The sequence below is a fragment of the Sorex fumeus genome, unplaced genomic scaffold (genome assembly GCF_029834395.1).
Source record: "Sorex fumeus unplaced genomic scaffold, SorFum_2.1 ptg000063l, whole genome shotgun sequence".
Classification (NCBI taxonomy): Eukaryota; Metazoa; Chordata; class Mammalia; order Eulipotyphla; family Soricidae; genus Sorex; species Sorex fumeus.
Genome location: NW_026606120.1, coordinates 71,502,083 through 71,514,690, shown reverse-complemented (window position 1 = coordinate 71,514,690; position 12,608 = coordinate 71,502,083). Strand labels below are relative to the sequence as shown.

The 12,608-nt window shown below is 54.4% G+C and overlaps 2 protein-coding genes across 2 annotated transcripts; both read right to left on the bottom strand.

Moving 5' to 3' along the window:
- Window positions 1-625: 625 nt before the first annotated feature.
- HOXB2 (homeobox B2) lies at window positions 626-2,461 on the bottom strand. Its single transcript, XM_056126664.1, has 2 exons — window positions 2,074-2,461; window positions 626-1,319 (listed from the first exon to the last, which is right to left on the bottom strand). The coding sequence occupies exons 1-2, from the start codon at window positions 2,459-2,461 to the stop codon at window positions 655-657; spliced, it is 1,053 nt and encodes a 350-aa protein (XP_055982639.1). The 3' UTR covers window positions 626-654.
- A 5,407-nt stretch (window positions 2,462-7,868) lies between these two features.
- HOXB3 (homeobox B3) lies at window positions 7,869-10,107 on the bottom strand. Its single transcript, XM_056126662.1, has 2 exons — window positions 9,568-10,107; window positions 7,869-8,737 (listed from the first exon to the last, which is right to left on the bottom strand). The coding sequence occupies exons 1-2, from the start codon at window positions 10,013-10,015 to the stop codon at window positions 7,869-7,871; spliced, it is 1,317 nt and encodes a 438-aa protein (XP_055982637.1). The 5' UTR covers window positions 10,016-10,107.
- Between the last annotated feature and the right edge of the window lie 2,501 nt (window positions 10,108-12,608).

Below are 12,608 nucleotides of genomic sequence, written 5' to 3'. Positions count from 1 at the left end.
ACGCCCACCTGATTTCTAAGCCCAGGCCCAGGAATCCCCGCGCGGGCCCAGAGGCCGTCTATTTCGGGGTGCGGAGGTGACCCTGCTTAGCAAACCTCGGCTGCAGGGTTCACTTTGTACCACCCGGGCCTCCCGCTCCAAATTTCCTGGACGCACACTGCCGGTGCAATGGACAAGCCTGGGGGTGGGGGGGCTTGCTGCCCAGGGGCGCGGCCGCTTCGGGGAGAGGGACTGGATGCCCACAAGAACACTCGTTTCCGTAGTATAAAGACATTTATTCAATCTATGAAAATAATGTACAATAAATACTCTCCCCCTTTTCCTATTAGAGAATTTTAATAAATAACCTACGGTCTAAAACTTAAAAAAAAAAAAAAAAAGGAAAATAGGTTCCTCTTATTCTTTTTAAGAAAGCAACCCCTGCCCCCGCAGTTTCTTATTCCTGAGATTTCGTTGGAAGAAGTCTATCAAACGGAATTTTTCTGTGTGATTTTTAAAAGGAGATGCCCGAGTGTCCAATATTTTAGACAAAGGTGGATTCCACGCTAACTCAATAGTACCTGAATTTTAGCAAAACACATAAAACAGTCTATGGGAACTGGGGCGGGGGGTCAGGGGCCGAGGGTCTACAAGACCAGCGCGGGAGGAAACGGGTTAGGGGAACTGCAGGTCGATGGCACAGAGGGTGCTGGTGAAGAAGTCCAGCTCTTCCTCCGAGAAGGGAACCGGGCTATCGAGCGAGCCCTGAAGGCTGGGGGAGAGGCCCCCGGACAGCTGGAGACAGGAGTCGGCCGCGAAGAAGTTGAGGTCGGGCAGGAACGGGGAATCGTGCCGCTCAGGGAAGGCGTCTTCCTGCACCGGCTCAGGCTCCAGCCCGCCTGCCCCGCGCGGGGCGCAGCCCGGGCTCGGCGCGCCCGCAGCCTCCACGCACGCGGCCGAAAGCCGGGCCCCGGGTGCCACCTGGGCCTCCAGAGAACAGGCTTCCCGCGGCGCGCGCGGCGGGGAGGGCCGGCCGGGGCTGGCCACCGGCTCCGGGGCGGGCTCGCCGCTGTCCTCCAAGACGCTGGCGCACGCGGGCTCTCCGTCGGGCGGCTCGCGGTGCTGCGTCTGGCGCTTGTGCTTCATGCGCCGGTTCTGGAACCAGACTTTGACCTGCCTCTCGGTGAGGTCCAGCAGGGCCGCGATCTCGACCCGGCGCGGCCGGCACAGGTACTTGTTGAAGTGGAACTCCTTCTCCAGTTCCAGCAGCTGCGTGTTGGTGTACGCCGTGCGCAGCCTGCGCGCCCCGCCGCCCGCCGCCTCCGCCAGCGCCGGGCCATCTGCGGAGAAAGCGGGCTAGGCGTGAATGCGGGCCGCGTGCTGAGCGCAGCCTCCTCTGGGCCCCCGGGATAAAGCCGAGCCCCACCGCCCTCCACATTCTCGGCATCCCTCCTCCCCCGCATCCGAGCCGCTGGCTCCCACGATTTTTTCACGCTCTCTCCTCCTCCTGTCGCCCGCAGACCCGGCACGGGTCGGGGCAAAGCATTCACAGAAACGCCCACGGGCCACGCAGGGGGTACGGAGGGAGCGGCTTCTCCTTGTCCCTAGAATCTCAGAGCCCCCTTCCCACGTCCTCCGAGTGCACCCCTTCATTCGGCAATTCCCAGCTCAACCCGGGGAGAACATTCCTGAAGGAAGATGGTTTCTCACCCTCCTTTCTTCCCTGGCGCTTAAATTCCCACTCTTGTCTTAGGGCTGGGGAGATGGGACCGAATCTTTTCTGGCCTCAAACTCAACCCCCGTAACTAGTCATCCCCCCCACACAGTTAATGGTGAAAACCTCCATCAAATAGGGGGAAAGACCTTCCCGGATCAGCTCCCAAAATCTGCTGCAGCAGCGGGGGGTGGGGGGAGGGCGGAGTGGGGGCAGCGGCCAGGCCTGAACCCCAGTGGTATATTCTGCTTCCTCTCGCCTGGAATCCTGCGGGCAAGGAACCCCAACAGGCTCACCGCCACCTTTCCGACCTCCCCCATCGCTCCTTCTCCCTCTCGATCCGAGCTGCCCCGCACCCCACCCCTACCTCGCTTACCCACCTGCGGGCGATCCGACCCCGGAGGCCGGAACCGAGGAGGCTGTCGGCGGAGACGCGGCGGATTGGCTGGGTTTCTTGGCGGATTTCTTCTCCTTCATCCAGGGGAACTCGGGGGCCAGGGGGGCGGCGGGGAGCGGCGGCGGCGGCGGCGGCGGCAGAGCGGGCCCATCTTCGGCTGGCTTTTGGCTCCCGGGTCTCTGAAGGGTGGAGGCGCTGGGCTGGAGGCTGGGGAAGGTTTGCTCGAAAGGAGGAGGAGGAGGAATTAATGTCGACTCCTTGATTGATGAAGTTTGAAATGTCTCCAAGACAGCGGGGAAGGAAGTCAGACACTCTGCAAGCGTTGGCTGGCTGTTTATAAACCCAATCTCCCTCTCAAATTCAAAATTCATGGCTTTCAATGGTGGGGGAGGGGGCCTGCTGGGGGGGGCCTCGGGAGGGAGGATCGGAAGGGACCCCCCCTCCTGCCCCCCCCAGGTTTATGTGATGGAGCGATTTTGGGAGGGGGTTTCCGTTGTCTCTCTCTCCCCCCACACTTTTTTAAAAAAAATTGGGGCCTTTATAATTGTATATTGCTGATAAATACAAGCGTATGGGGACTCTCTCTATTAAACCCAGGACTCCGGCGAAATTGCAGGGAATTCATGGTCACGGGACCGGCCTTGGCCAATCACTGGTCTGGGCCTGGTGGGAAACAGAGAGCATTATTTGCTTTAATTGATTCAAAAACTACAGAGAACCACGACCTGGACACTGTGAACCCCTAAGTCCTACACTCACTCTCCCCACACCTCTCTTCCTCCAAAGAAGCTAAAGGAACCTTTCTCTCACCTCCTTCAGAGAACTGGAGATTCTGTAAGCCTCAGGTGTATGAAACACTAAAAGAGATATCCCTCTCTTCTAGATCTTTAATAAATTCGTGCTTTCTTTATTTTTTCCAGACAGCTTTTTTTTTCTTCCCCTACCTCCCAAAGAGTGACGTTGAAGACTTAGTAGAAAGGGACTTCCACCCTTTGGGAAAGGTCAGTGCTGAGTTGCAATAAGGAAGAGAAGAGATTTACAATCATCAGCATCACTATTTCCATCCCTCTCATCCACCCCCCTCCAAAGCAAGAGATAAATCTTAGAAAATCGACTGGACTCCCAAGAAGATGAGGAGCCAGCTAGCTAGTGAGGGATCCTTTGAGGCCTCATGCCCGTAGTAGTAGGTTGCTGCCCTCATATCCCTTCTCTGTCTAATGTTTGCCACACTGCCTCTGCTCCTCTTCCTTGCTCCTGGAAGTATTTGTTCTCTTCTCTGCCCGGGTAGACAGAATCTGATGCATCCACCTAGCTTCCAGTCTCTATCTGCCTCTTTATCCAGGGATCTGAACAAAAAAAAGAACCAACGTGACTACTGATTTTCCTAATATCACTCTCAAAGCTCAGACCAATGCATGTGTGTGGTGGGAGGACTTTACCCTCGCGGACAAAGAGACTCTCCCTTCCATTTGTGCCATTGTGTTGCTAAAAAAAAAAAAAATCCCTAGTTCAAGAAAGAATTCCTTGAACCAGGAGAGAATGGGAATAATGACCACTGAAATGATATTCCATTTCTGGCCCCTGGGGGAAATGATTTTTTTGTTTGTTTGTTTTTTAAATTTATTTAGAGGAGATGTATAGTCTGAACTTTAATAAGTGCTGTAATTTACCAGAGGGAGGGGGTGCAAGATTCGGGGACCCCAAGCAATTGGTGGGAAACTAGATCTCAAAGCAGAAAATGAAAAGTCGATCTGGGGGAAGATTTTTAAATAACTGGGTCAGAGGGACGGAGAGGAGATGAGGCGATCAATCTTAGCCCCCTGACAGCTCCCTCCCATGGCATCAAAGAATTTGGCTCTTTGGGAAAGCTGAGGGAACAGCCTAAATTCCACATCCCTTTAAAAGGCCTGGGGGTTGGGGGGGGCAGCAAAGGAGAAAGGTGATTCTGGGAGAGCGAGGGAAACAGATGGGAAATGGGGACAGAAGGAAGGGCGCTAAGTTGGGTGGAAAGTTTGTCTGGAGAACTCCCACGGCTCTGGCCTTCCCCTCCCCCTCCTTGCTCACTGCAGCCCAGCCAAGAGCAGAAGACTGGTTAGCAGAGAAATGGCAACTCAGCCGGGAGCTGGAACTAGAAACTTTCTGTCAGTGTAACAGCTGCGTGGGTGGCGGTGAGTATTCATCCGCGTGGGTGATGGTGAGTATTTAGAAAGAAGAACCGAGAAGTCTGGGAAGGGTGGGGGCAGAGGAGAAACAGCATGGAAGGGGAATTGTAGGTGGGGGCTGCGCGGCTAGTGGGTAGCAGGTTGCGGGGAGGGGGTGGGGAGCCCAAGACCCAGAGCTCTGCTCCCCCAGCTGTGCGACTTAGCCCGAGGCGGTTGAGTTCAACTCGGCTTCCCCAAAAGCAAATATTGCCCTTTCGAGGTGGCGGCTGGCACAGAAGAACCCAAATGGTAGTTCGCTGAAAGTCATGCAGGGGATCTGGGAAAGCATTTCTCCCTCCGCTCCCCTACCCTGAAAGACTCCCTGAAAGTTTCTTTCCCAGCCCTTCCAGCTGGTTGCAGGGTCCCGCCTTCTCCCTTCTCCCTGCAACAACTGGGCTGAAGCTGATCCTGCAGAAAATATGGCCCTCTCTAACCCTGCTGACAGATTTTACGGCCAGATTAGAGAACAGCAGAAATCTTGGGTGTTAAAAGGGGCCAAGAGAGTCCTCCTTCCCGGAGACTCCGCTTCCCCGCCCCTCTGTTGTGTAGTATGAATCTTACAGCGCAGAAATTCTTTCCCCATAACTTTGGCTGCCTCACTAGCGCCTGGAAACTCTGGAAACTCACTCGTGGAGAGGAGAGTAGCGGACCCCAAGCCAAGGGGGGCCTCATTCTTCTTGTTTGGCATTCATGATTCAAGCCAAAGCCCTGTTTCTCAAATTGGAGCTAAACTCTCCATCTGACCCTTTCTTCATAGATAAATAATCCATTCCACCCCTAATGCCGAACATGGCGCTTCATCTACTTACACCATTCAAAGCCTGTTATTCAGGGAAAGGAAGAGAGGAGGATAGAAAGAGAAACCCTTGAGCGTTATTTGATCCCAATCAAACTTTGCACGCTCTTATGCCTTTAAATTATAGTCTGACCCAATGCGAAATTGCGTGCTGCTTGGATGAGCCCAGTCCAGTTAAAATCCTGCATGGTGGAGGTTGGGGGCTGGAGAATTCAGGTTGCTTTTTTATTGTTATTTATTGTTGCATAAAGACCGTAATTACTAACCTTGGACTGCCAGGATGCAACATAAAAATGAAAATCAGTCCTCGCTTTAAGGCTGAGGGCCCGGAACGATTCTCACAGATATTCCCCCACCCCAACTCTACCACCAAATATATGCTCCTAATTAAGCAATGCGGGTGCATCGCTTACAATTAGAATTATGCAACTCTTCAGCAAGCAGCCAGCGCTTCTCTTTCAACGAATTAGCTCCATATTTCAGCCGCCCTGTCTCCTCGCTCTTATCGGCTCCAGCGACGCGGCGGTGACATTTCATCTTTGACAGACCCTCTCTATCCTCGCTCCAATGTGATAAAACTTTTATGGAACCACGACTAAGAAATGAAGTTTTCCCAAGGATCGTGGAAAAAGAGCCGCGCTTTAGCCTGGGGACCATTTTATTTACGCCTGGATCCAACACACACACTCCTCCGCGTTCCCTGGCAGGGGAATCACACGCGCCTCCTCTCCCTCCTCCCTCGGTTTTTATTTAGTGATTTAATTTTACTCTAGTTATAAGGTGTGACCTGAGACGTCTAGGCCTTGAGTTTTCTTTCCATTTTATTTTTTTTTTTAAGATTAATCATTTTCCTTTGTTTTCATTTTAGACCCAATGGTGGTTGGGCTTCAGGTCACGTGACAACTTCTTTGTAGCTCCGGAAGAGAACTGTGAAGTTTAGGTTGCTTGGAAGAAGCAGGAATGGGCTAGATTTTTACTTTTTTCTTGCTTTTTCTTTGCTTCTGATTATGGTTGTGGGGAGAGGGCAAAGTGGAGGGAAGACAAAAAGGTCAATGAGTGAGCAAAACTGGGCTGACAAAGAAGTCAGGGACAGAGCATCCAAGAATCTTCCCTCCTCACCCTCCCCCTACCACCACCACCAACTTGTGACTTAAGCCTTTGCTAAAGAAGTTGGCAGAATGTTCCAGGCCTCGGTGAGGAAAACTCTGAACCTGAGCTAAAGCAAGGGGAAGGTGGGGGGGAACCAGGATAGGGTCTTCAGATGTCCTTCCTTGAGGGGGGGGGGGACATTTGGCTTGGCAGTCAGCAGGCCGGCTCTATCTAAATTGGACCACCAGGACAAGATAAAATTGATAACAGAAAGTTTATTCAAGAATTGTTTGACAGACAACCCTTTTAAGTAAGGAAAAAAGTAACTACGAAGAACAAAGAAAGTTCCAAGAGGGAATTAACTCTAACTCTACAAATTCAGACTATACAGTGACAATTAGGAGCTGAGTTCATGCCTTTTAGCACTAATTACAATTCCTCATAAGTACGAGTTTAACATAAATCTACAGCTCTTTTCTAGAGTACAATAATAACTAAAATAGCTGGTTTTACATGACAGGAAACACAACGTCCTTTATAACAATACTAAAAAAAAGTACAATTTTTTTCCTTTTTTTCCCTCATATAAATACATAAATGTAGGGGATAAATAATACCAAAAAAAGAAAATATTTTAACAGGCTATAACCAATAAATATATATGAAAATGTTCACTAGAACACACGCTTTTTGAGCGATGCTGGGCTCCTGCAGGCCCAGGCACCTCTCACAGTTGTTTTTATATCCATTAAAATGTAAACTCTAAGTGCAACAAAAGTGCCCTGTCAGAGGGTTGAGCAAGGCCCGCAGGCCCAGCCTTTGCCTCTGTCTGGGACAGACAGTTTGTTAAAATATACCCTGTTTTCACGTTAAGTCAAGAGAGCAACAGAAGAAAAGAAAAGTGTAGAACCTCGTGTCACCGATTGCTCTGCTCGCTGGGGAGAGAGGGGGGTGGCCCTGGAGCCAAGATGGGCGACAGCAGAAAGGGGGAACTTGCAGTCCTGACACCTTGCCTGTCCTGTCTCCCAGCTTTGCCATGAAAGAAAAATATATATATTTATAATATAGACAGCTCTCCCTTTCAGGATATCTCACCATCCCTGAGCCCTCTGGAAACTGTCATTGGCGGAGGTGGTTTTAGATATGTCCTAGAGCAGAAAAATATGGGTTGAGACATGGAGGGGTGCCCAATAGGCAGGCCTCAAATAGATGGAGGCAAGACTGAGGCTTCAGGGAGGTGGGAGGGGAGCCATGCTTTGTGCCCTTGGTTGTGAAATGCTTTCTTATTTTTCTTTTCAAGGGGGGAGGGAATCGAGATTTGAGGAAATCGCCCACAGAAATGGAAGGTAAGACAGTTGTGGGGTAGTGAGCAACGAGGGTTTCTAAATGTGCTTGTCTGCCTGGTCCTCCACCTCCAACCCCCTCTGTCGTGTGGGATTCCAGCTGGGAGCTGCTGGAGGCCTAGCTTGGACGAGGTCATCTCCAGTCTGCCGGGCATTCCTTTCCCAAGGGTTGGCAGGCAGATGGGACCAAGGGCTGGAGGACGGAACTGAAATAAGCAAACTCTTGGACCAGGGGGAGGGGAAGGAGGGCCAGGCCGGTTCATCCCAGGAAACCTGGCTACCACCCCCTTCCAGCTTCCTTTCAGACCTCCAGCCAGCCCCCCACCCCAGGATTTCACTTCCTCTCCCATCACAGGTGTGTTAATTTGGGCGCTTCTTGGATTCTACCCTGAGGAGGAGGCGCGTGGTGAGAGGAGAGGTCTGTGTAGGTGGGGTGGGGGTCGCAGGGTCCGTGGTGCTGGCTGGGGGCCATAGGGGGCGCCCCGTTGTAGTCCAGGTTCCCAGAGGGGTGGTGGGAAAGGTGGTTGAGGCCGTAGAGGGAGGGGCCGGCAGGGGGCGGCAGCGGATCCGCGTAGCCGCCCCCGCCCACGTACACGGGGCTGCCCTGCATGGTGGGCGTCCCATAGGCGCCCCCGTTGGCTTGCAGGACGTGAGGCTCGTACTCGGGCGCCGGGGTCGGGGCGTACTTCTGCGGGGCGCCGCAGCCTTTGAGAGGAGGCTGGTAGTTGGAGGGCAGCGCGTAGGCATTCTGGTGGGCTTTGCCGAAGGCGGGCGGGGATGGGCTCTCGTAGCTGGGGGTCATGGAGTGTAAGGCGTTCATGAAGCCGGCGGTGGACTGCATGGGCTGCGGGGGGCTGCCGGCGGGGGAGGGGCCCCCGGACGACGAGGCCAGCCCCTTGGCCTTCTGGTCCTTCTTGTACTTCATGCGCCGGTTCTGGAACCAGATCTTGATCTGCCGCTCGCTGAGGTTCAGCAGGTTGGCCATCTCCACGCGGCGCGGCCGGCACAGGTAGCGGTTGAAGTGGAACTCCTTCTCCAGCTCCACCAGCTGCGCGCTCGTGTACGCCGTCCGCGCCCGCTTGGACGCCGCCGATCCCGGGGGGCTCTTGTCCCCTCCCCCTCCGCCGCCGCCCCCACTGCCGCCGCCGCCTCCTCCTCCTCCACCTCCTCCTCCTCCTCCTCCACCTCCTCCTCCGCCGCCGCCGCCGCAGCCCTCCGCTGGATCCGAGGGGGGAGGGGTGGGATGGGGAGAAAATGAAATAAAAGATAATTACTGAACACGCCGAAATTGAATGCATCGTTTCTTAATAAATCCAGGCCTGGACTCGGAGCCCCCGCCGCCCTCCCCTTCCCGTCCCCGCCTCCTCCTCACCCCCCCCCCCGCCCGTCGTATTAGCGGACACTCTATAATAGTGGCATTTATTAAGAGACCTGCTCTCCTCTCACTGCCCCAGCTTATGAAAATTTGATCATGTCACGCAGACAGCCGCATGGCCATTTATTTAGGGCTGGATTTTCTCACGCACGCTTTCTCCCCCTTCTCCCCAATTCCAGGTCTGGGAAGACCCGACCTCCACCCCACCCTGCTCCCGTCCCGTGGACAGGGTAGATAGCCGAGGAGGACGCTTCGGGGAATATGGACAATCGTGGGCAGGGCCGAGAAGTGTAGAGCGAAGAGAAAGCCGTGCCTGGAGGCCGGGACAACGGGGCGCCCGAGCGATTGTGATTAATACCCACAGTAATCATACTTAATAATAATCAATCCACCGGCCGCGGCTCCTGGCGCGGAGGCCTTGCAAAAGGGCCGAGGCCCAACGCTGGTGCCTTTGGGAGCTCTCAGCAGCTCAGGTGGAGGGAGGGTGGCTGGAGGGAGAGGGTGTTGCGGGGTCAGAGGGCATCAGGTGGTGGGGGTCCAGGCAAATGCGCCACGGCCCGCCACCTGGTATTGTTCCCCGCCCGCCGCCTGGGCGCCTACAGGCTGGGTGCTAGAAAAACAGTGACATTCCTGCCCGGACAAAAGCTGACGACGACGAAGGCAGAGCTGGTACCTGTGCCGGGGGAGCTGTTTTTCAGCTTGGACGTTTGCCTCGACTCTTTCATCCAGGGGAATATCTGTTTGGTGAGGGTGGAGTTGGAGCCGGGACCGCACTTGGGGGGGCCGCTTTTGCTGGGCCCGCCCCCATTACTGCTGTTGCTAGTGGTACTGGTAGGTGCGGCGCTGGGCGGGGGTGAGCCGGGTGGGGCGGGCAGGGGCTCGGGGGCCAGGCCGGGCCTCATGCAGCTGCCGTTGAGCTCCTTGCTCTTGGCATGCGGGGCGGCGTTGCCCAGGGACTGCAGCGAGCACGCTGAGCGCTGGTAGTCGCCCTCCAGGTGCGTGGCGGCCTGGAAGGGGGGTTGGGAGGGCACGTCGTATCCGAAGCCATTGCTGCCCGGGTAAGAGGAGTAGCCTCCGAAGAGTGCAGCCGCGGCGTTGTCGTAGTAGGTGGCTTTCTGCATCGCTGGGCGAGGCCCGGGCAGTGGGTGGCAACGTGCAAGGGCCTGAGACCCTCACGACCGTACATTGGCACCCCTGGGGGTCACGTGGCACACCGGACCCCCCTCCCTGCTCTGCCCCCCTCCTCCCCGGGTCTGTTCGCAGAGGCTGACCTGCGGGGTGAGAGAAGAGACAAGGGGGAGAAGAGGACTAGGGCGCAAATCCATCTTCGGAACTGAAAAGGGAACTGACATCAATAGGGTTTTCTTCTTCTCCCCCACCCCAACATCTCCACAGCAGATGCCCAGGCCAGGTCCCAGACCTGAAAGGAATTTTTCCCCCCTAATTTCATCACTTTAATTTCAAAGAAAAAGAGCAGTATTTACTTCCTCTTTAAAAATAAGATCTGTACTTCTTTGCGGACAGCCTGGATAGGGAATCTTAGTGGGGTGGGAGTGGGTCATTGCATGTCTCCCACCTCCCAAGCTCGCCCCTGACCTTTCCTCCTCCCTCTCCCATCCTATTCCCTCCCCCCAACTCTGGGATAGGGTGACTCAAGGAAGGGTGGGGGGAAGACTAGGAGACACCAAAATAAATATGTCATCTACACCTCCCGCCAGCCTTTGCCTCCCTCCTCAGCCACCTGAGCTCTCACCCAGCCTAACCTGGAGCAGAAACAGGGTCCCGGGAGAAAGACTGGAGGTAGAAGCAAGAGGACCTGGGAGTGCTATGGAAATGAACCTCTCCCTACCTTCCCACCGCACTAAGACAGTGGCATGCCGACCTAGAAACTTTCAGAAGATTTTCTAATCTCCAGACCCAGACCCAGCAGACGGACATGAACCTTTTGCAGGTACCACCACCTCCAGCCCAAGACTCCACTCAGCCTAACCTGAACCCTGGCAGCCAGCAGTCCCCTTGGGAGCCCCAAATGGTGCAAGATTGTTTCCACTTTCCTGACCCGGCTGGTTGGTGCTCTGACCATTTGGCCCAGGTGCCTCCCCAAACCCCCATTTATTTTAAAAATCAGACCTAAGATTTCCCCACTTCCTTATATTTTTCACTGTTTCCTTTGATTTCTCCAGAAGAAGAAAAGAGGAAAGAAATTGGGTGGAATTTTCTATCAAGAAATGGGAGAGTGCTTTCTAAAAGAGAAAAGTATTTCCTACAAAAAAACAAAGTTAACAAAGCAGCATGAACAGTATTATTCGCTGGGCTGGCAGCACAGGCTACACCCCCCCCCCCCCCCCGCTTGCCAAAGTTCTCCGAGCACACAGGGGAAAAAAATCATTATTTTTAACTCAGCCTTTTTTTTTAATGTGTCCAAAAAAATAAAGGTTCAAACTATCATAGGATCGTGTATATTTCTTCTGAAACTTCAAACTGCACCCCCCTCCCTACCCCCTCATCATCACTTTTCATAACACCTCCAGAGTGACCCGCTGTCTGACATGAGTTTGAAATACTTCAATCTCATTCATACCGCTGGTCAACTCCAAAACTCCAAAGAAAACTCAAAAATAATAATAAAAGAGTGCAGGTGAAGGAAGTCCCTCCCACACATAAATCGCCTTCTTAATGGCATAGATTTATACTCAAAAGGGGGCTGGGGTAGCCCTGACTTCCGATTGGTTTCTGGGAAGAATTTGTTTCTGGGAAATCCACATGGGTCTGCAAAGCAGCAGGTCCTTCCAGGGAGGAGAACTGGAGTTCAATTGACCAGGCTGACCCAATCCCTTTATTATTATTACCATTAGCCTCTGATGATTTAACCAAAATTAACTTCGGAGCAGCCCTGGCTGAAGGGGGAATTAATTAACAGTCATCAGTGGAGTTTGTTATTAATAGATAGGAGAATGAAATAAAAACGTTGAAGGGGGTTGGCTGGCTGGGCCCTGGCTTTATTTAGTCTGAATGATTGTTACGGCAGTAATGATGATGAGGAGGAGGAGGATAATAATAATAAAACAATAATTTGACTAGACGCCTGGGGCCGAAATTCCTGTCGCTCCCCCTGCCATAAACCGGCAAACAGTCGCAGGACCCAGGCCAGGCGAGTGTGGGAAATGCAGAAGCCAGAGACGTGCTAGGAAAGAATGGAGACAGTGCCGGCGGCGGCGGCGAGCCGGGGCGCGGAGGGGTTGTGGCCGGGCGGGGTGCGCCCCCGGCCGCCGCCGCCGCCGCCGGCTGTCTCGGCCGCTGCCGCCGCCGCCGCCGCCGCCGCCGTAGCTGGCGACGGGCTCCGCGGGCCCGGGCACGCGAAGAGAAAGCGCTCCGGACGCCGGAACGGTTCGCGGCGGCAGGGTCCGAGCAGATCGGGCCAAGGGCTTGAGCCCCACCGGCGGCAGCAAGTTTGGGCGCTGGAGGTAACTGAATTAAAAGGCGCCCTGGCAACTCTGCTCCGGGACTTCGCGGCGCGGCCGGGCTGGAGGGCGCCCAGGCCTGGCTGATGGGGCGGTGGGAAGAAGGGCTGCAGAAGGGATCCGAGATCTGGGGATCCAGGCGAAGAGGGGGTGGGGAGCAGCTCTCCCAAGCCAAACATGTCTATTTCCCTTGCCTCCATGTTGGAAAAATCCAAGCTCCATATGGCTTCTCGGGAGAGAGGGAGGGAGATGG

Bases quoted from the DNA above. Each gene is read 5' to 3' on its own strand.
- HOXB2 (XM_056126664.1), bottom strand. From the start codon at position 2,461: ATGAATTTTGAATTTGAGAGGGAGATTGGGTTTATAAACAGCCAGCCA. The intron at 1,320-2,073 runs GTGGGTAAGCGA...CTTTCTCCGCAG, and splicing joins CGGGGTCGGATCGCCCGCAG to ATGGCCCGGCGCTGGCGGAG.
- HOXB3 (XM_056126662.1), bottom strand. From the start codon at position 10,015: ATGCAGAAAGCCACCTACTACGACAACGCCGCGGCTGCACTCTTCGGA. The intron at 8,738-9,567 runs GTACCAGCTCTG...CCTCGGATCCAG, and splicing joins AAACAGCTCCCCCGGCACAG to CGGAGGGCTGCGGCGGCGGC.